General features: G+C 45.8%; 1 protein-coding gene across 1 annotated transcript in view; it reads right to left on the reverse strand.

The window, feature by feature from the left end:
* Xylt1 (xylosyltransferase 1) overlaps positions 1-21,495 on the reverse strand; it is a 287,358-nt gene that overhangs the window by 112,902 nt on the left and 152,961 nt on the right. The window contains exon 3 of the mRNA XM_027410153.2: positions 7,623-8,136. Coding sequence (XP_027265954.1) covers positions 7,623-8,136 — 514 coding nt within the window. The remainder of the gene's footprint in view (positions 1-7,622; positions 8,137-21,495) is intronic.

Raw genomic sequence — 21,495 nt, forward strand, 5'->3', positions numbered from 1 at the left:
CCTGGTGTCCTCTATCCTCTCTGTGTATGTACCCAAAGAGGCGTGCACACACACACACACACACACACACACACACACACACACACACACACGACACTGACACATGCACACTCGTGTATATACATACACATACACATATGCTCATGGAAACAAATACAAAAATTAAATGGACAAGGAGAGGGAGATTCTGCTGTCCCCCCCCCCCTTGTCCTCCTGCTTTGGTGCCTGAGTCCATCCCCTGGGACCAGCTGTTGGCCCTCCAAGTCACCCAGGACTGTTTCTAAGTTGGGACACACAACACTCAGAGGTGAGCTATTAATTGTGCTTTGTGGCTCAGCCTCGATCTTGATTTAGGGCAACATAAACTCTGTTCAAAATTGTGAAGAATAAATTAGTTTGCTAATTTTGCCATTAAGAGTTGATCAACGGGACACGGTTGCCACCATCCTGCAATCAATCACCATTTTCTGTGTTTATCTCCTGTTCAATTTTTACCATAGGGTTCTGTACGCATCAATTTGTGCCGATGCTCTTCCTACATATGTTTTAAATTACTTTATCATTGTATAAATTTCACAGCCATTAAAAAAGCTCTAATACTGTAGTGGCTGACATGGTGTTAAAAATTGGATTAAATTCCATGGGGTAATAAATTGTGACCTAAATCCAATCTCTCATGGGTGACTGAAGGATACAATGAAAAATTATTGCTTTGTCATTTTTACACTAACACAAATATACTGGGAAACCAAAAGTGAAAGAGAAATGCGGACATCCATGCAGCCTGTTGCTCATCTAGGTGACCAGCTAACTTCAAAGACCATTCAGGGTCTTCAGTGGGGTCAGCCCCCACTCCAGCAGCAAGTGAATTACTTGACAGTGTGGCTCTTTACAGCAGCTGGGAGGTGGCATAGGCAGAGCCCTGCACAGCTTTTTTCTTTTGTAGGTGGCATAGCATATAGTTGAGCTAATGGCCATTGAACCCCTGGCCCACTGAATCCTGACTCTGCTCCTTGTCAACTGTGTGGTTTTGACAGGTCTTCTCTTTCTGTGTCTTAATCTCCTGCATAATAGAGTTGGCACAAGGAGTCACTGAGTTAACCTGACTCACTGGCTGAGACACATCCTAGGCAATTAGTCATTCCTAGTGGACTGCTAAGTGTGACTACATGTTTTGAACCCTTTGTCCACAATGCTAGAACCAGAAGGGCTCAGATTTCAGGGGTTTTTTATTTGAAAATTTTCTTCAACTACATAATGAGATATCTTGTAGATGGGATTCAAATCTAAACATGAAATTTATTTATGAGTATTTACATTGCATATATAACTGCTATATGCATATATTATACATATATCTGAAGGTAATTTTATATTTGAAGAGTATCTTCATTTTGACTGTTGTGTGTCACAACAGGTCATATGTGGAATTCCCTCTTGAGGGCTGGAGTTGGCTGTGCTCAAAAAAGGGCAGACCTGGGCACCATGGCTCATACCAGTAATCTCAGTACTCAAGACGCTGAGGCAGAAGAATCTGGGCTACCTTGTCTCAAGAAAACAACAAAAACTGTCGGCTCTTGGAGCATTTCAGATTTTGTACTTTCAGATTAGGGCTGCTCAACTTATCTCTATTTGTTTGCTTATAGACAGGAATTCATAATTCATGTAGCCCAGAGTGGTTTCAAACTCACTATGTATCCAAGGATGATCATGAACTTCTATCCTCTTACCTCCATCTCTACAGTGCTGGGATTACAGGCCTGCTCCACTGGACCTAGTTTATATGATGCTGGGGATGGAGCCTAGAGCTTAAGACATGCTAAGCAAAGTACTGTACCCTGAACTACATCCTCAGTCCCCTAGATCCTGTCCTATTTGAATTGCCATCCCAAGCAAATCATTGCCAAAGGCTCTGCTGTAGACTAGCGCTGCCAGCCCTCCCCCAAAATTTTCAAAACCATCAACTGCCAATCAAAAGATGATCTGTTATTGGGCCTGCTGGTACAAATCTGCTTTCATAGCTATAAGAAGGCTGATGCTACTTATTCATTCGATGATGGCTAGCTTCTCCTAGAACATAAAATAATACTAATAGTTGAGTCAATCAATGAACCCAGTATATTCAAGAGTGTAAGTCGTTCCATCTGGAGAGTGTTAACTTTCTTAACAAGTGCTTCCAAAAGAGACCAAATTCCTATCCAAAGACCATTTCTCCACTTACCTTCCTAAGACACTCCTGTCAGACCCACAGTCCTTCCCTCTGCCCTGCTTGATGCCAGAAAGCTAATAGTATCTTTTCTGCCTATCGCCCATGTCTGCCCTGCAATGTGAATGTCAAAAGATCAGCTGTTGTCTCTCTCCTTCATCATATCACTCATTCAGCACCCTGTTTAGGTGCGTGTAGGGACTAGATATGGAATATTCTCTTAAAATGCTCATGTGCAGAGCTTGGTCTACAGCTTGGTGTTCAGAGGTGGGGCTTTCCAAAAGTAACTAATCTGCCCTAATCAAAACAGATCAACCCATGGATGGATGCATCTTTTGGTGGCATTGTTAGGAGATGAGGGGAATTAGAAGATGAAGCCTAGTGGCAGAAGTAGGTCACTAGGAGCATGCCCTTGAAGGGAATACCTAGTTCCCAGTCCCTCCCTCCCTGTCTTTTCATTCTGGTTGCCATGAGCGAACAGCCTGCTCTACAACACAATGACTGCCACACCAGCCATGATGCTCTGTCCTGTCTTGGCCATAGCCCCAAAACAACGAAGCCAAGTGACCAGGGACTACCAAGTCTGAAAGAGGGCCATAGACACCCTTCCTCCTTTAAGTTGTATTGTTTAGGCACTTTTGTCACAGCTAAGAGAAATGGCCAACACACTGTTAAGTACATTCGTTGGCTTAACGAAATAGGTACTATTGAAGTGTGCTGAGGGAAGATCAATGTTCCTGTTGAAGATGAGCTTCCATGGCATTCTTTGGGTATCCTACATTTTCCCCAGGATTGTGAAAAAGCCAGAGGATGTGAGATAGGATTTCATTCATTCCCTTATCTCAAACCACTCAATAGCAGCAGAGATTTGATGAATATCAAGCCTGGTGCCAGGTGCTAGAAGAATCAACAATTTTGTTCAAATCTATGAAAAAAGAAGCTTGCCAACTGTACAACCTAAATTACTAGTATTCTCAAACTGCCTGTGACATTCCTGGCAACAGGGGCCCAGATGCTAGTGTCTCCATGGTTACTTGGGAGAGGGAGAGTTGCTGTGCTATGGGGTGAGGTAGCCAGGGAAGAAGAGACAGGCACCCATGTGCTCCAGGCCAGTAAAGCACCCCAGCTTGCACTGCCTCCCAGCCATGCCGGAGCTTTATCCTTCTCCAAAATCCCCTTCCAGCCTTGAACAAAAGGGAAGCCGATTAGTCAGGCTCTCTCTAGGCAGCACTGCTCCAAGCCTCAGCTCACAAGTGCAGAGTGAGAAGCCTGTTCACAATCCCTTGGTCTATAGAGGTCATTGTGAGCACAAGCCAGAGACTCCATCTAACCATGATCCTCTTGTTAAAAATACACTTGGTTTGTGAAGTGCTTATTCATAAGGGAAGTTTCCAGAAGACGTCCCTGATGGCAACCAGGAAAAGCCTCTGGCTGGCGTGTCTCAGATGCTTTCCTTGTCCCGTGCAAACTTTTCAGCTTTGTTTTCAGGCACATTACTTAGGAACAAACACACTCTAGTTAGACAGTTTAAAGGGAGAGAGTTAGCACTCCAGCAGGGGCAGCGGCCTGACATCTCTGAGGAAAGATGAGGAGGTGGCAGGGGTGGGAAGGAAGATGAAGGGTTACTTTTGATGTTAGCTGTCTAGAAAGTCCTCTGGGTGGCTGGCTTTCTTCTCAGTTCTAATGGCCAAGTGCCTTAGAAAAGTCCTAGTAGCTTGTCCAGGTGTGAGACCTGGGGGACTGATGTGCGGGTTTATCCCTGTTGCCAGCTTGACTGGACTGACAAGCACCCGGGAGACTGGGACAGCAGTCCCTGGGTGTCTTGGAGGATATTTCCAGACAGGATTAACTAAGAAGGTGAAGGCAAACCCCTGACTGTGGGTGGTGCTTATGGTGGAATCATAGGCTGCAGATCAAGACAAATTAAAAAGAGAAGGGTCCAGGTAGTGGTGTCACCTGCCTTTAACCCCAGGTGGATCTCTCTGAGTTTGAGGCCAGCTTGATCTCTACAATGTGAGTTCCAGGATAGCCAGGGTTGTTACACAGAGAAACCCTGTCTCGAGAAAAAACAAGAGAGAGGAGAGAGAGAGAGAGAGAGAGAGAGAGAGAGAGAGAGAGAGAGAGAGAGAGAGAAAGAGCACCCCTGGCTCAGGCTTTCCTTCTGCTTCTTGGACAATATGCTGTGAGCTGCTGTGCTTTGCCAAGGCCTCCCCACCACAAGGGTCAGAGACTGAAACCCCAGCAGACTGGAGAATGAGTTAAAGACAGGGCTGTGGCTTGATCCTAGTAGCCCATGATCACACTTTTGTTTTCCAGTTCAAGTTGCCCTTGACGCTTGCTCTCACAAAGTTATATTCCCTAACACACAGGGAGGTTAAGTCAGAGTAACTAGTGTAATTCTAGAGACCAAAGGATGGACACATCTCTCTCTCTCTGTGTGTGTGTGTGTGTGTGTTGGCAGCTTGGTGGCTGCAGAAAGTACAGGATCTATGGGAGGAAGGGTTTGCTGGGGATCTGGAGACAACATCCTCTGAGGGTACACTTAGGCACAAGTCTTTCCACAAAACTCCCTGGAATCTCTCTCTACATGTTCATTGATGGACAGTCCACGGGAGTCTTCTCCCCTTGTACATGTGAAAGCAGGTAACAGGTATTCTCAAATGGAACAAAGGGAGTCTTCTATATACCTCTTTTCAGGTTGTCCTCCACAGGAGGCAGAGAACAAAGGTCAGAAGGGCAAGAACATCACTGCAGAAAGCACATCTTCTCCAGGGTTTCCCCTGGGCTGAGTGGGGATGAGGCTAGGGGATAGGCAAGGTAGAAGGGCTTCAGGAACAATCCCTTCACAAAAGTCAACGTAGACAATCAATTTCCTTTCCTCTCAATCTGCCCAGTGGCCCGCAGTGGCTATGGTCTGGGTGAGGCCCAGTGAATGCCTCTGTGTTGGAGGGAACTCCTGTACTGCCTGATGTCACATGTTCCTGCTACCCTAGCTCACTTCCTCATTATGCAGAATATAAAAAGACCACTAGGCTGAAGCTCCAGTCCCTCCCGAGCAGAGGGAATTCCGGGTGTCATGGTTTCCAGAAGGGGAAGGCAGTCTCCCTGTGGGGTGTAATTACATCCCTGCTTTCTGCAGAAGAATAGTTTATGGCTTAAATGCTATTAATTGTAAGCCATTCTGTTTCACGGGAAGTTGTTCATTGATAACTACCCAATTAGAGTTATTTTGCAATTAGTCTATTCACAGTAAATTTACTGCAGAGGGGAGGCCACGGTGCAGGAAATTAAAGCATCATGGGGCTGGTGTGCCATGTGTCTTAAATGCCAACCCCATTAACCAGTTTGGAGGTCCTGGGAGAGCATGTCACCTTCGCCAAGGCAGAGACAGCCAACCCTACAGGCAGCCCCAGTGAGCTCACACCAGCTTCCAGACATTTCAGCATGACCAGAAGAAGCGTGGGAAACGCTGCTGTGTGGTGGTGGATGATTGTGGAGTGAGCTGTAAGGCAAATATCTGTGTAATGTGCATCACTAGCCAGGAATATTTGCTGAACTGTGTAGTCTTGAACCCTCTATGATGAATATACCACCAAAGCACAGAGAGGGCAAGCAACTTGCCCTAAGTCTCACAGCATGTGCCCAGGAAATCCAAGATCCAAATGCAGGCACTCTAGCCTTGCACCCATGCTCTGCCTCACTGTCATAAGCTCCCTTGTTTCCCCAGCTGATACTGTTCCTTGTGACTATACTAAGAGGGTGGCATAGCCCACAGGCAGCAAATTTTCTTTGGGACTTGTAAAACTTGAGCTGAAGTAGAAATCTGTTTTCCTCCTGAAGACCAACAAACTTATGGAAGGGACTCAGGCTCTGCAACCTGAATTCCAATACTACTTTTGCTGGCTATTAGCCCATGCCTGCAACCAAATCCCAAACCTCTCTGAGCCTCCGTTTCCTTAACAAAGGAATCATGGGGATAAAACACAGCATTTATTATTCGAATATGGATAGTCCACAGAGTAGTGATGGATGGCCTAGAACTTTTCAACTCGACAATGCTGAGGACACAAACCACACCCACACCATCTGCTTCCCACCTTCACTGCAGCCTTACCTAATAACTTACACAGTGCAGTTAACACATTACCTTAATGTAAGCTTTGCCAAACTGTAAGCTGATGGAAACTTTCTGAGCACATTTGAGGCAGAGCAAACTAAGCTAGGACATTCCATAGGACATATATGTTATGTGCATTTTTGAGTTCATGGCATTCATATCTTAAATTAGGTGGTCAAGGATGCAAGCCTCTCCCTCACAAGCTAGGAAGCAACTGGAATCCCCTCCAACCTGAGCAAGTACATTGATGTTTGTGTGTTTGCTCTGAGAGCAGACTCCTGTCATTGTGATAGAGATGTATGGCCCAACAACCACACAGATTTACTACTAGGCCCTTCATGGAGCAAGCATGTAAGCTCTGTATGTGGCAGGAGCCACATTATCATGGTTTAGCCTCCTGCCTGGCACTGGCTAAGAACAGCTCTTGGAAACATTGCATTCCACTTAATTATTGCTGCACACTAAGTGCCAAGTGCAATCAAGAACACAGACAGGAACCACCTGGGCCACACAGACGATGGGGAAAGGAGGCTCTTTCTTTTTAAACCTATTGAACAGGAAGCGTTGCATAGATACTCGTTTGCTGCTACAAGCTCAAAAAGTCAGGCTGAACTTGACTAAGAGGGAACAATGTGTGAAGGGCATACTAAGCCTCCCTTTCCCACCTTCCCTCGGGACACTTAGAGTTTGAGGCCACAACCCATCTGGTAAACTGTATGGACACATAGAGCCACAAAGAAGTGTCCCTCAGAATCCACTGGGGGTTGGGTACCAGATCCCACAACACTCATACCCAGCAGTGTCCTATCTCTTATATGAAGTAGTATGGTGTTTGCTTATGACCTGTATATTTTCCTGTATGCTCCAAGTACTCTTTGGATGACTTATTTAATGCCAGGGCTGTATAAATAGTTGCTAAATTATATGGCTTAGATAATAATAATAAAAATACTAAAAATGAAGCCAAGATTTAGTAGACTGATTCGTTTTGTATGTTTGTTTGTTTTGATTTCTGTAGCCTGTGCATTTCAGGATAGCTGTGAACACAACACAACACACCTGTAGACAATGAGGTCATATCACAATGTCAAAGTTGGGCAGGCACTTCTGCTAAAGGGAACAGGTTAAATTACTAACACATGTAATGTGATTTTGTAAAACTTTCCTTATAGAAGATAGCAGGAGTTCAGAGTCCCCGACAAATTAGATCTTGTGATCAGGGTTTGACATAGTGTGGCTATACTCAGAGGGCCTGAAAAGGCAGATGGGTGGGACCAGAAACAGGAGGAAATGACTTACCCTCCAGGGGACAGAACCGAGCCACCTTCTCTGGCATCAGCAGACCCAGCTTGTGGCGACAGTACGTTTCTGCAATCTCCTGGCGGCAGTGCTTGGACTTAGCACGGGTCAGGGCTGAAATGGCCTCCTTGCCAGAGATGTCACATTTGGGGGGCTGGTCGGACTTGGTTTCGGGGGACCCACCACCACCAGTCTTTCTGGTGTGGCTGTGTCTTGAGAGATCCTTCCCTTGGCTACTATCGCCTGTGGCCTTTTCCTGAGGAGGCAGCACCTCCTTGGGGCCTTTCCCAAGGACTGACTGCCCCTGTCCTTTGTCCTGGGCATCCAGCTTCCTCTGCAGCCGCTCCTTCTGCCTGCTGGGGGTCTTCTTTGCCAACTCGGGCTGGTGCTTCTGCTTCTGGGTCCTGGGGGCGAAGTTGCTGTTGTCCACATTCTCAAAGTCCTTTGGGACTGAGTTCTCATTGTTGCTGTCAGTCCGAACTTTTTCTTTGGGCCAGTGAGAGAAGTAGCCATCCTGGGGAATTAGAGAAACAGAGAAAGTTGTCACTTTGTTAAGCCACTCTGGTAAGCAGGCTGACCCTGAGGGGGCAGGCAGTGTGACAGGAGTGAAGCCTGGGCTAAGATCGCCATTCTTCTCTTATTGGCTCAGACAATGGAAATATTTTTCACCCTGAACCTTAGTTTCCCACTCTGCTCCCCACAAGACATTAAGGCCTTTCCATGCTCACAGTGACAGGGGTTCTCAAAGATCCCCTCATCCACTTCACTGTCTGGGAAAAATTTCCTTTGGGGTTCCTGTTTGAATTTCAGCAGAAGGTGCTGTGACGATGTATAGAAGAGCTGGAACCATCAGGGTCAAATCATAAAGGAGATTTTATATTATATAATGTAGCCCTGGCTCTCTCTCTCTCATATATATATATATATATATTATGTGCATATGAATGCAGTGCCCTTGCAGGCCAGAAGAGGCCATCAGAGCCCCTGGAGCTGACAGGTGGTTATCATCCCTTAGTCCTAAGATCTGAATTCTGGTCCTCTGCAAGAGCAACCATCTCACTTAGCTGCTGAGCCATCTCTCCAGGCTCTCAACTTTCATCCATGTTGCTACACATTACAAAATTCTCTGTTTAGGAAAGTCTAAATAATATCACTGTATGTGTAAGCCACATCTACTTTATATAGTTGTCTGTCAATGTTTTAAGGAATTGTCTCACTCCACCCCCAGTTCTTCATCTGAACCCAAAGAGGCAAAGAAGCCTCACTGTTTCTCTCCCTTTCCTGAATATTCACACCCCCACAAGGAAAACAACAACAAAACAAAATGCAACCTAGGAGCAGGACATGGTGGTTCATGACTGTAATTTCAGCACTTGGGCAGAGAAAGGAGAATCACCGAAAATTCAGGTCTATCTGGGCTACATAGAGAGTTTCAGATAAGCCTAGGCTACATTGTAGAGCCCTGACACAAGAATGACAAAAACACTTTCCCACTTGCCCCTACTGCCTCCAGCTGGCAAGGGAGCTGACCCCTTCACCAGCTACAACACTGGTGATAGTGGGATAGTGGGCCCTGGGCCTCATTGGGGCAGCACAGAGGAGCTGACCCTGTTGGTGAGGGCACAGGTGAGCCGGCCCAGGAATGTGAGCATGGAGGACCTGGTCCTGGCCCTCATCTGCCATATGGCAGCATAGGTGTGGGAGGGATCACCCCCCAAAAGAAACCACCTGAGGCAGGTGGGAGAGCTAGCCCTAAGGCCATAAGAGCAGGAGAGTTGGTCCTCCCCCTCATCAGCTGCAGCTGTCAGGAGAGTGGCCCCTACTCCACACCTGGGCAACACAGCAGAGCTGACCCTGAGGACATGAAAACAGAACTGGCCTTGCTCAGTGCTGCAAAGGGTGAACTCACCAGGACAATGCAGGAGAGCTCACCCTGGTGGTGAGGACAAGGGAGAGTTGGTGGGTTGACAAACCCTGAAACAAGCCAGGCCCATAACCAGGGCTATGAATAGACCCACCCCAACTTCCACCCCATCTGTGATCTGGTAGAGCACGTGAAGGACCAAAGCTGTAGGATCTCCACAATACTCGGCAACAGCAGGATAACCAGGAGGAGTTCCACTGAGGGCCCAGCATCCATAGTATAGCAGAAATCAGACCAATGACTTTGCAATGAACACATGCAAACAAAGACATATGTATAAAAGGGTTTACTGTGTGACTCACTGTGTCACACTACAGCTTCCATGACAAGACTGATTTTTTCCTTCTCTCTCTTTCTCTTTTCTTTTTTCATCTTAAATTTTATTTTATTTTATTGGGGAGAGGAGGTTGCAAGGGCAGAGAGTGGATACAAAGGGATGGGGAAATGAATGCGATGGAGATGTATGATGTGAAAGACACAAAGAATAAATAAAAAAGGAAATAAGAAACTATAGAAAAAGAATGACCAAAAACAAGCACAAACACCTGAGTATGGTAGCCCATGCTGCTGCAATATTAAGCTGGCCTAGCCTATAGATTGAGTCCCAGGCCAGCTTAGACTTAAGTGTGAGACCCTGACACAAATACAGACAAAAATCTTTGCCCTGAGAATGGCAAATGTACCCATATTCTCACTCCTAACCAATAAGCTACTTGAAGTTGGTACCTTCTGGGAAAGGGTAAACCAGTTTTCTCCAATTGAGTATCACAGGGAATACCAACCATACTCCAGAGATGGCCCTATGTCAGCCGTTCTCAACCTATGGATCATGACCCCTTTGGCAAGCCTCTATCTTCAAAAATATTTGCATTATGATTATTAGCAGTAGCAAAATTACAGTTATGAAGTAGCAAAGAAAGTAATTTTATGGTTGGGGGTCACCACAACATGAAGAATTGTATTCAGGGTCACAGTGTTTAAGAAGGTTGAGAACCATTGCTGTGCCTAGGAATAGTTGACCAATGTAAACATACTTCATTTTTTTATTCCTTTGTATGTGTATGCACTTTTGGTTTCATTTGTTGTTTTTTTTAACTTACTGGTTTTCTTTCTTTTAGTTTGTCTGTTTTTATTTTTATTTTATTTTATGAGAGAGAAAGAGAGAACTAACATGAAGTTACATGGGTAGAGAAGTAGGGGGCTCTTGGAGGAGTTTGGAGGGGAAAGAATACGATAAAAATTATAATAATAAAGCTAGGCATGCCTGTAATTTCAGCACTAAAGTGGTAGAGGCAGGAGGACTGCCAGAAGTTAGCCCAGCCAGTCTGGTCAACAAAACTAGGTACAGATCAGCCTGAATTACACAAAGAGACTACTGTCTCAAGGAAGGAAGGAAGGAAGGAAGGAAGAAAGAAAGGGAAAGGAAAGAAAGAATTGGGCAGTGTCCAATCAGATCTCTAGAAGATACTCATCATGCGCAGGAAGCTTGAGGAAAGGTGAAGCAGGAAGAATAGATCCAACCAAGGAGAAAAGAGCACACACAAAGAAGCTAAACAAGCAAGGTAACAGTACAAAGTGACTCAGACTCATTGTGCCTCAGTTTCCTCATCTGGAACAGGGATGTATTTACCTTGTGGGTATTTTGGTGAAGGTGAATGTGTTGGGAACTTCTGGAAGATTCTTCCTACTCAATTAAAGTAGGAGGAAAAATGAGCAACAGAGCTCAGCTATGCAATGACTTTACTAATTAATACTATGCCCGAGGGCTGGAGAGATGGCTCAGCAGCTAAGAGGGCTGCTGAGAAATCATAGGGACTCCAGTTCAGATCCCAGTGCCCACATAATAAGCCAGGCATTCTGCACACATCTGTAACACCAGCTCCTAGAAGGAGGAGACAGGACTATCTTAGTGCTTGCTAACTTCCTGCCTACCCAAAAAGAATGAGTCACAAGTTCTGGAAGAGATCCTGCCTCAAAGAAAATAGGCAGTGATAGAGGACATGTAACAGCCTTGCCCAGCCGCTCTGTGAATATAGAAGTATATATACCCTCAGTCACAACTTCTCTCTTTCTCCTCTCTCTCTGTCTCTTTCTCTCTCTCTCTCCCCTCTCTCTCTCTTTCTCTCTCTCTCACACACACCATGCATGCATACTTACAATAAATAAATCTTCCAAAAAAACATTTTGTCTTAATTTGCCCTTTCCCATCTCTCTCCACTGGTGGACACATGGGTTATGATTTCTCTATTTTGAAAGACCACATCCCTTTTATTCTTAGCCTATCCAACACTATCACCTTGGATTATTTATGCAAATACAACCCTTTGACTTGTTTTTATTTTAATGTACTTATTATAATGATTGTTCATTCAAACATTTGCGTGCATCTCAGAACTTCAATTAGAAGCTCCTGCCTTGCCTTCCCTCAAAGCTGTTGCTACACTTCATTTTTATTCCAGAAGAATAATTAAGTGCACTAATGTCCTCCACCCCCATTCAACCTTGGGCTTGTTCAGAACCGCTTTTGATCAGATGGAAAGATGCTAAAGACAACACGGCTCTCAGGGCAGGTTATGTGATCCCAGATGCCCCCCCCCCCCACACACAGAGGGGGGTTCTTTTCCTACCTTTCTCTTGGTCTCTAATGATCAGTCTTTAGACGAGTCCCTGGGTCCTGTTTTTCAGAGGTGAGGGTGGTAACTGTGACTTTTTTTAAAAAATGCATTTAGAGATTATAGCCTTTGCTTTCCTTGTTCGTGTGGAATGAGCACTGGGTAGGGAGGGGAGCAGACCTGTCTTGCTTTAGTGACTGTATAATTTTCTCATCTGTAATAGGATGGGTCCCACATGGGTTTTAGTAAACACTGTCTGAGTTGGTTGTTAATCAATATGATTGACTAGTAAAGTTCTTTTTCAGCTCATTGAACAGCAATCTGATAAAGTTTAAGAGACCAGAGATGGATGCTCTGAAGGGTACTGGTGCCATCCCAGACACAGCCCAGATCACTGCCTCTAACAGGGTATTGGTGTCAGAAGTCATGGGTCAGGCAGAAGGGAGTCAATTCCTCCTACTTCCATCGTTGTCTCTTCAAGCAGACACAGACAATCACGTCTCTCTGTATGAACTGAAAAGCTGACCTCTGACATCCACATCCACACGATGGCAGGCACACTGTAACACATACAAAGTAGCACACCAGTGGTTGCACTAGAACACACACACACACACACACACACACACACACACACACACACACACACACACACAAGTAAATAAATGGTGCATCACTGAAATGTTAATCCAAAGTGGTTCCCCCACCATGTGCTGGGGCCAACCTGGATCTGAGATCTGTGCAGGGATCATCAACAACAAACTGTTTCCATCATAATATGGAGATGTTATTTCCTTCTGGCTCATTCTTTCACAAGTATACAGAGGGTCTTTCCAGGAACTTTGTGACAGGTGACATTAAAACATGCAGGAATCAGAAGCAGGTGTGACCCTCCCCTCCCCGCAGATGACTTCTGATTGTGGTTTCCTGAGATCTATGTGACTGGCTCCTCATGTAGCCCAAGTTGGCCTGGAACTCACAATCCTCCTGTTTCAGCCCCTGCCCCCCAAGTCCTAGCATGTCAAGTCTGATCTACCACACTGGGCATAGACACCCTCTTTCTAGTTAGTGACTTTACTGAGTTCCTCAAAAGACCTAAAGACTCTGCCCATCTTGTCTATTCCCTGTGGTGTGAAGTTGCATCTTTCCACTAAGATTTCATTTATATGGAAGAGTGATGGGCTTGAGTGTTGCTTTAAGTGAATCAGTCAGCAAGCATTTGGGAATGGCTCAGTTTAAACATCAATAAGTCATAGGTGTGAGCAAGAGCTATTTGGAGATCCTCAGGAGTGTTGGAAGCCTTGAGGGGGGTCCCGAGAGCTGCTGTGAGATAGCTGACATTTCACAGAGGTGTAGCCCTAAACATCTGTTTGTGGATCAAATAAAAATGCTTAGTGTCCTCACCTCTTCTCTCATTCCCTTTCCTCTCCCTGCCGCCTTCCTTCCCTTTACTTTCTCATAGGGGATTGAACCTAGAACCTCACACATGGTAGGCAAGTGTTCTACCATGACCTGCAGAAACCCAGCCTGTCACAAATGTGCACGTGAGCATGTAACTCTCTCTTCCCTTCTCTCCCCCTCTCCCTTCTCTCTGTCTTTGTCTCTGTCTCTCCCTCTCTCCCTCTCCCTCCCTCTTCTCTCTCTCTCTCTCTCTCTCTCTCTCTCTCTCTCTCTCTCTCTCTCTCTCTCTCTCACACACACACACACACACACACACACACTTTTGGAGATAGGTTCTTGTTCAGTTGCCTAAGATGGTTTTGAAATTTCTGTCCTCTTGCCTCAGTCTCTTAAGTTGCTGGGTTACAAGCCTGTGCCACTGAGTCTGTTGAGGATTTGCTCATGTTGTAGGCTTCTCTGTGTGCCTGGCCTTTGGATTTACATAGTTTTCTTTCTTGCCCTCTCAGGAATGCACACAGAGGAGATGTAGCCTGTGTCTAGTGGAAAGGAGCTGCTGCTGAAGATGTTTGTTGAGGAGGTGCCAGGGATTTGGACCCCAAAAGTCCAGAATTGTATTCAGGAAGGGAGGCTGGCCTGAGGCCAACATGCCCCTCCATCCTTGACTAGACCCTGGTCCTGAGCCTTCTTTTTACCAAGGCCTCAACTCTGGTTTCCAGAGACTGGAAAGACTCGAATGTTCTCCCTTCTCAGAGATGTCTCTTAGTGATGGCTTTCATCTCCTTCAAGTGCCTGTCTTAAAACTCCCATGGCTAACTGGGCCAGTGGTACAAACCAGTGATCCTAGCTATTTGGGAAACTGATAGGAGGATTATAGGTTCTGCGTGGCTTAGAGTGAGTTCAAAGACAACCCAGACAACTTACTGAGGCTCTGTTTCAAAATAAAGAAACTGTGAAAAGGGCTGGAAACATAGATCAGTACAAGAGTCTGGTAGCATTCATGAGGCACTGGGTTAAATTTCTGGTACCATAGGAAAGGAGGGAGCGGGAAGGGAGGGAGAGGAGGAAACTCTCTGTTGCCCATCTGAAAAACAGGCTGCTGATTCTAGCCAACACATAAAGATTAGCCCTGTCCTCAACTAGGAAGACAGGGGCTTAGCTTCCCTGAGCATCAACTAGCAAGCCGAGGTAAGTACTATACAAGCCACGTGGGCCACTGCTGCTCAAATTTCCTGGTGTTCAAGCCTTTTTGGTTTCCTGCCTGCCCTGAGGCCTGGTCATCTTGCATCTGGCTCCCTTGCTCTCCTTCCAAAAGGCCTAGTCACTTCTGGACACATCTGCTGAGCTCATCTCTGTGGAGTCCTTTTCCCTAGTGTAACAATCATCTCCGATAAACTCTGTGATGGCCAGCATCTGGCTGTGCCTGGACTCCAGCCCTGGAGAGCTGTTCCTTGGGGCTGAAAGCTACAGAGCCCAGAGGATGCTGGCTCAGAGTCTATGGGTGGTCCATTTTCCCAAGCCTGCCAAGGCTCGGGGAACATGTAGCCCCACATTTTCTAGGTCTTTCCATGTCACAGACACAACAACAATGCACACACAGTCAGAAATTGAAGCAAAGGCAGCATGGAGGGAGAAATCCCAGGGAAACCAGAGTTTTGGGAAGATATTAATACAAGCTGTTCCCTGAACCTTTCATCCCTTTCCTTCCAGCCTTCCCTCCCTCCTTCTTTTTATTTCTCCTTCTCTTCCTTTTCTTAGAGTCTTAACTCTTTGCATAGGCCTGCTTCCAAATCACAGTTCTCCTACCTCAGCCTCCATAGTGCTGGGACGATAGGTATGTACCAACATGCTAGATCCTGGAATACTTGTTTAAAAGCTTACATACAGAAGACTTGGGGAGATGGTTCAGCAGATAAAATGCTTACCAAGAAAGCATGATGAGTACCTAGTTTCTGATCCCCAGTGCCTACTGAAAAAGCCAGGTATGGTGGCCCTGTCTGTAATCCCTCTGTAGAGAGGCAGGGAAGGCAGACCCCAGGAGCCAAATCAGTGAGCTTCAGCTTCATTGAGAAACCATGTCATAAAAATAAGGCAGGCACGAAGACACTGGACATGGCACTCTATACAATCACACACCCACATGTTTAATATGTAACATGGGCTCAAGGCTGATTAAATCATATCATAGTGGGGATTTTTTTGAAAGCAGTAATTCATAACTGCACTTATCACAAAAAGGTCACTAAGAGATGATGGCCATGTCAGACTCTGTCACAAGGGCCTAGGATACTATATCTCATCAAATGTTCACAGTAAAATGTATTACAAAACTAATAGGCAAACAAATAAATGTAAATAGACAAAAGAACAAAAATGATAGGTCAGCAGTTGGCAGAAGTCCAGTAACGTGTCTGTCTATGAAGTTCCCCCTGAAAAACACCAGAAAGGCATTCATTCACACCTATTTGTGTTGATTGTGGGGTTTTCATGGCAGTGGGACAGAGCTGGGCACAACAGAGAACACAAGATCTCCCGAAGTCCTGGCCTGCTCTTCTGCAGACAAAGCAGGCACATCTTCCAATATGGAAGCCAAGGCCAAAATAATCAGGTTCAAGGTCACTGGTAAGGTCAGAGCCAGTGAGAACCAGGTGTCAGAGACCAGCAAGGCTGGAGAGCCAGTCCTAGGGCAAAGAAGGGAAAAGTGCCCTCCAGACATGCCAATGCCATGCCCACTCAAGGAAACTGCTCATTGGAAATCTTTATGTTGGTATCTTCTTAAATTCTGTGTGGTGCATGAGGGGATGCTGGCAAGGATACCACAGTAGTCTATACTGAAACTGCCTTTCCTGAGCTTTAAACCAGTCACAGAGGTTAAAATGGAGAAGTGATCTGGGAGGATGAGGGTTGCTGGAGAAAGCATTAACAAGGAAAGGCTTTTCAGAGGAGTCGAAAGTGAAAACAATGGAGTCACAGACAGGTAAGGTATGTCACCCTCCAGCACACAGCACGGCCACAAGCCCTGCTGCCTGTGGCCACAGCTGTTCAAGAAGAGCAGTGATTGAGTGTCCAGTGTATTTTCAGTGATCTCAGGGGTGACTCCATTTCAGTTGAAGCTCCTGCAAGTTGGCAGCCGGGCATGTGCCAACCTTTGGCATACACAGGCATCAATTGATGTCAGCAAGAACACTTCCATGGCTGCCTCAGATTCGGTTTCCGTCTGTCTGTTTTTCCTTCCCTGGCCCCCAGTCAGATTTAAGTCTCAACATGCTATTTGTCCCGAGGGTCGACTTTTCCTGGGGACCTTCCTCTGCCTTTCTTTCTTCAGTATTCCACATGCCTGCTCAGTTCCAGCTCCCACCCTTCTCCACAAATTCCTACCCAGGTTCTCTTGGGACAGGCACTTAAGGAGATAAATGGGTCTCCAGCAGATGAAAGACATCCCTATCTACAACTCATCCTTTGCCTGTGAGATTCCTCCCCTTCCACTTGCCACAAGTGGGTGATAAATGGCAAGCTGGTAAGATCATTACCACAGCTTCTGAGGAAATACTCAAGAGGCCTGTGGCATCAATGAGGGAAGACACCTGTAAATAAGGAAATATAGAAGTATGCACACATGCACACACACATATACATGCACTATACATGCATACACAGACATACATACATACAAACACACACAAATGCACAGACATACACACGTGCATATGCACATATATACACACACATGCCACAGGCAACCATATACACACACATACACATACATACATACATACATACATACATACATACACACACATACTATGCACACATATACACAGGCATCCACACATGCATACATCTGTATAAACACACACACACACTACAAATTCACTAATGTTACTTCATCTGAAAGCCCAGGCTATTTGGGTTAGGAAAAAGGAAAAAGGAAAAAGAAAGGTCTTTATATTGCCAGCCATGTGATTTCAGACCAAAGCCTTCCCAGCAGCTGCCAATAAATTATTTTTACTATGTGGAGGTACAAATGAATATGCCACCTTCATCCCCTAAATCTCCTTTATGAGTCTCTGCTTGCCTTGGCCCACTGTCCACAGTCAAGGGTTTCCAAACATGTTTTCGTTGGCTTGATTCCCACAGAAGGCTGTGGTCTCTCAAGCTGCTCCCTACACAATGTAGGTGCCCCATTGACACTTCCTGTTTACACCTGGGCTTGAGCTGACAGAGGACATGTCTGTGTCCACAGTGACAGCTACACTCACACCCCAGCTTTTGTAAAGCTTCTGCACAGAGAATGAGGGGGAATATGACCATGAGACCAGGTGCTGGGAATGAAGGGGATGTGAACGTGCAACTAGGTGTGTCCCTACTGATAGAACAGATCTCCAGGCTCTGTCATTGTCTACTGAGCTTCACTCTGTGTGTCACTGCCCCCAAAGAGACCACTGGTCACTCCCTAAAGAAGCAATGTGGTGGACTCTCTGTTTCTTAAGCTGCCTGAATCGGAAAGAGCTACACAAAGTTACAGAGAATGTGACACACTGGAGGACCATTGGGTACCATCTGACAAAGTGATTCTAGAGCACACTCCACCTCTTCTCTGATGGACTGAAACATTCCAACCTGTGTGATGCTTTGCTAGTTCATTAACTTTTGCGGGCCAGGCTTTCTTCCTATGGAAGACAGGTAATACTACAGTTAAATCCAAAGGTTTGGTGAGATATGGTGACTTTGTCAGAGTGACAGCATAGATCAGCATGTCAACAGAGGTGGCTGTCAAGCATGGTTCCATAGTGACCTCTCCTGAGTTCATTCAAAGGCACTCCCTGGGTGTCAAGCATGAGCCACCTGGTGCCTCAGGCACTGGGGACGTGTATGGGAGTAAAAAGGCTGGAGCCTGCTCCTGGGGCATTATACTTTAGTGGATGGAGCTGGACAGCCAGGCCTCTTGGGTTCTGTAGGCATTGTCATCTTTATCTACTTGGAAAGCTTAAGAGCCAAGGCCCACTGCAGTTCACACAACATCAAGGACTGTGTGTGTGTGTGTGTGTGTGTGTGTGTGTGTGTGTGTGTGTGTGTGTACGTGTGTGATGCAGGCATACTCATCTATATGTACACATGAGGAGGCCAGACACTGATGTTGGGGGAGTTGTCTTCCTCCATCACTCATTTTTTAGGCAGAGTCCCTTAATGCCTGCCTCCATTCTCAAACTGCTGGTTTGACAGACATATGCCACCACATCTGGATTTTATGTGGCTGCTGGGGATCTGAAATTAGGTCCTGTGCTTGTCTGGCAAGCACTTTGTCCTTGGAGACATCTGCTAGCCCCCAGTGATGTGTCTTTTCTTCTGCGGCCAACTGTGCCCTGAAGTCTGAAGTCTGGATGGAATAAGACAGTAGATGCCCCTTTTAACCTCACAGGACTTGTGAAGTACCCAGCAGAAGCAGCTCTGACAGTCCTGATGGGTCATAATTGTTCAGGCCACTGGGTGGTACTTCTTGTGAGCCCGAGGAGCAGGCTGCTATTGGTTTTCTTCATTCCATGTTTTATTAAAATTGTATTCTCTCTTTTTCTCTTCTTAATGTCTGCTCTTCTCATTTATTTGGCTAGGCTTCTGGCCAAGTAGCTCCTGCGATGTTCCTTTCTCAACATCCCTGGTGCTGAGATTATATAGATGTGCACCCTACATCGTGTGTGTGTGTGTGTGTGTGTGTGTGTGTGTGTGTGTGTGTGTGTACTGGGGATCTGAACACAGGACCTCACACTTATGCATCAAGCACTCACTCTTCTTACTTGGCCTCTCCCTTGGTCCCTCTCTTAATTATTCTGCCCTTGGATCATGACATAGAGAAAACTCACAGCATCTAGTCCCCTGGATCTCAACCATACCTTCCCATTGGCCTCATTGGGGTCTTACAAACCACTAACCTAACCCTGGAGATACCCATTTAGTGAGTGGGTCTGGTGTCTGGGAAACTTCTGGGTGACTTAAGTGGGAAGCAAAGAGTATACACACCCACCTATTCTACCCCAATGCTCCCTCAGCTTGGGAATGGCTGTGACTCAGGTTCCAGGATACAGTACAAAAGTGGTCCAACCAGAGCTGTCCTGGACAGTAGAGGATGCAGCTGGCATAGGGGGTGGCACAGGGAACATCATGCTTGCCTATACCCTAGGCTGTGGCTATGCTTAGACCTGCTTCCCATCTACAGACTGAACATGGTGACCTAGCATGGTATTGCTTCCCAATGTATTTCCTCTTTCTTTGGCTCATTTTGCCCCTGGATGAATCAAGGTTATTAATAGTCTACTCTACTCTGTGTCTTAAATGTCCCCCAAGACCCGTGGGTTGAAGATCTGTTCCCATCCCAAGGAACTTTAGGGAAGGGTGGAACCTTTGAGGATGAGGGGTCTGGTGGAAGGAACACATTAGGGATGTGTTCCTGAGGGAGATCCCGGGACCCTGAATTCTTATTATGTCTCTGCATTCGGACTGCCTTGAGGTGAGCAGACCTCCTCTGCCTCACGCTCTTACGGAAACATCATGTGCTACATACTCAAGTAACTGTCATCTGATAGCTCTGAAATAACAAGACAAAATAAACCTTCTAGGACAGTCCAACCTTTTCACATTGTCACATAACATTGTCACTTACAAAGGTCACACCCTAGAACCACAAATTAAGTTTCAAGAAAAAGTCACACACAAATAATGAAATAATAAAATAATAATAATAATAATAATAATAATAATAATAATAATAATAATAATAATCCCTCAGCATTTTCATACATTCACAACCTTGAATCTGGCTGTGCTGGTATCCAAAGGGCTGTGGGTGGCATACATCTTGAAAAGATGATGATCTCAGGTATTTTGACATATTTTGACATAACAGTGGAAACTGAAAACTAACAGAGTCCCTTCTGCTACCCACACCATGTTAGGTGTCACAGCCCCACACTCCTCGTGGGAAAACAAAAGAGAGACTGGCCTCTGTGCCCTTTGATTCTGCTGTTCTCTGGCTTACACCTATGTATGGTAACACCCCCCCCCCCACGCAAATAAATAAGTGTAACAGTAATCTGGGTTTTAAAAGGCCCTTGTGCCACTCATTTTCCTTCTCACTCCTGCCTGTACACCATCATTCCATTTCCAGGGGCCAGGGGATGACAGCTGTGTTGTGCTAACTGCTTTTAAGACTCAGCTGTGCTGGAGAGCAAGGGGACAGGGGGAAGACAGTGAAAACATCCTTAGAAATGATTTCTGACAGGCGACCAGATACATTCAAATAACAACGCTTAGTTTGTCTTGCTAGCTAGAGGCAAAACTTGGCTCAGGTGGGACCAGAGGCTGCAGGCTAAACACAGACAAGGCAGGCTTGCCCTGCACTGGCCCAGTTCTCTGAAGGACAAGGGCTCTTTCAGATTCCACCATTAAATGGTATACTGGCACCTCAGCTCAGTGTCCTGCTAGGAGAATGGAGGAAGAAGACTCAATCTCTATGAATGCAAATAGAAAAAAAGAAAATCTTAGGGGTGGGGCTGGGTGACCTTACTCTATCCAGAGCCCACAAAGTCATTATAAGGATGTGGAATTTAGAGTAGGTAAGCCAGGCAGGTGTGGAGGGTACACCTATGATCCTAACTACTCAGGAGGCTCAGGCAAGAGGATCTCATCAAACCTACCTGCATAGCCAGACACTACTTCTATTAGTTACTTTTCTATTGCTGTGATAAAAACACTATGACCAAGGCAACTTATAGAAGGGAGGGTTTATTGGGCTTATAGTTCCAGAGGGGTGGAAGTTCATCACCACTATGGTGGGGAAGCATGGAATCAGCAAGGCATGGTATTGGAAACAGCTCAGAAAGCACACCTTGAATTCCAAACAGGAAGCAGACAGCCAACTGGGAAATGAAACTTCAAAATCTGTCCA

This window comes from Cricetulus griseus, chromosome 3 (assembly GCF_003668045.3).
Source record: "Cricetulus griseus strain 17A/GY chromosome 3, alternate assembly CriGri-PICRH-1.0, whole genome shotgun sequence".
Taxonomy (NCBI): domain Eukaryota; kingdom Metazoa; phylum Chordata; class Mammalia; order Rodentia; family Cricetidae; genus Cricetulus; species Cricetulus griseus.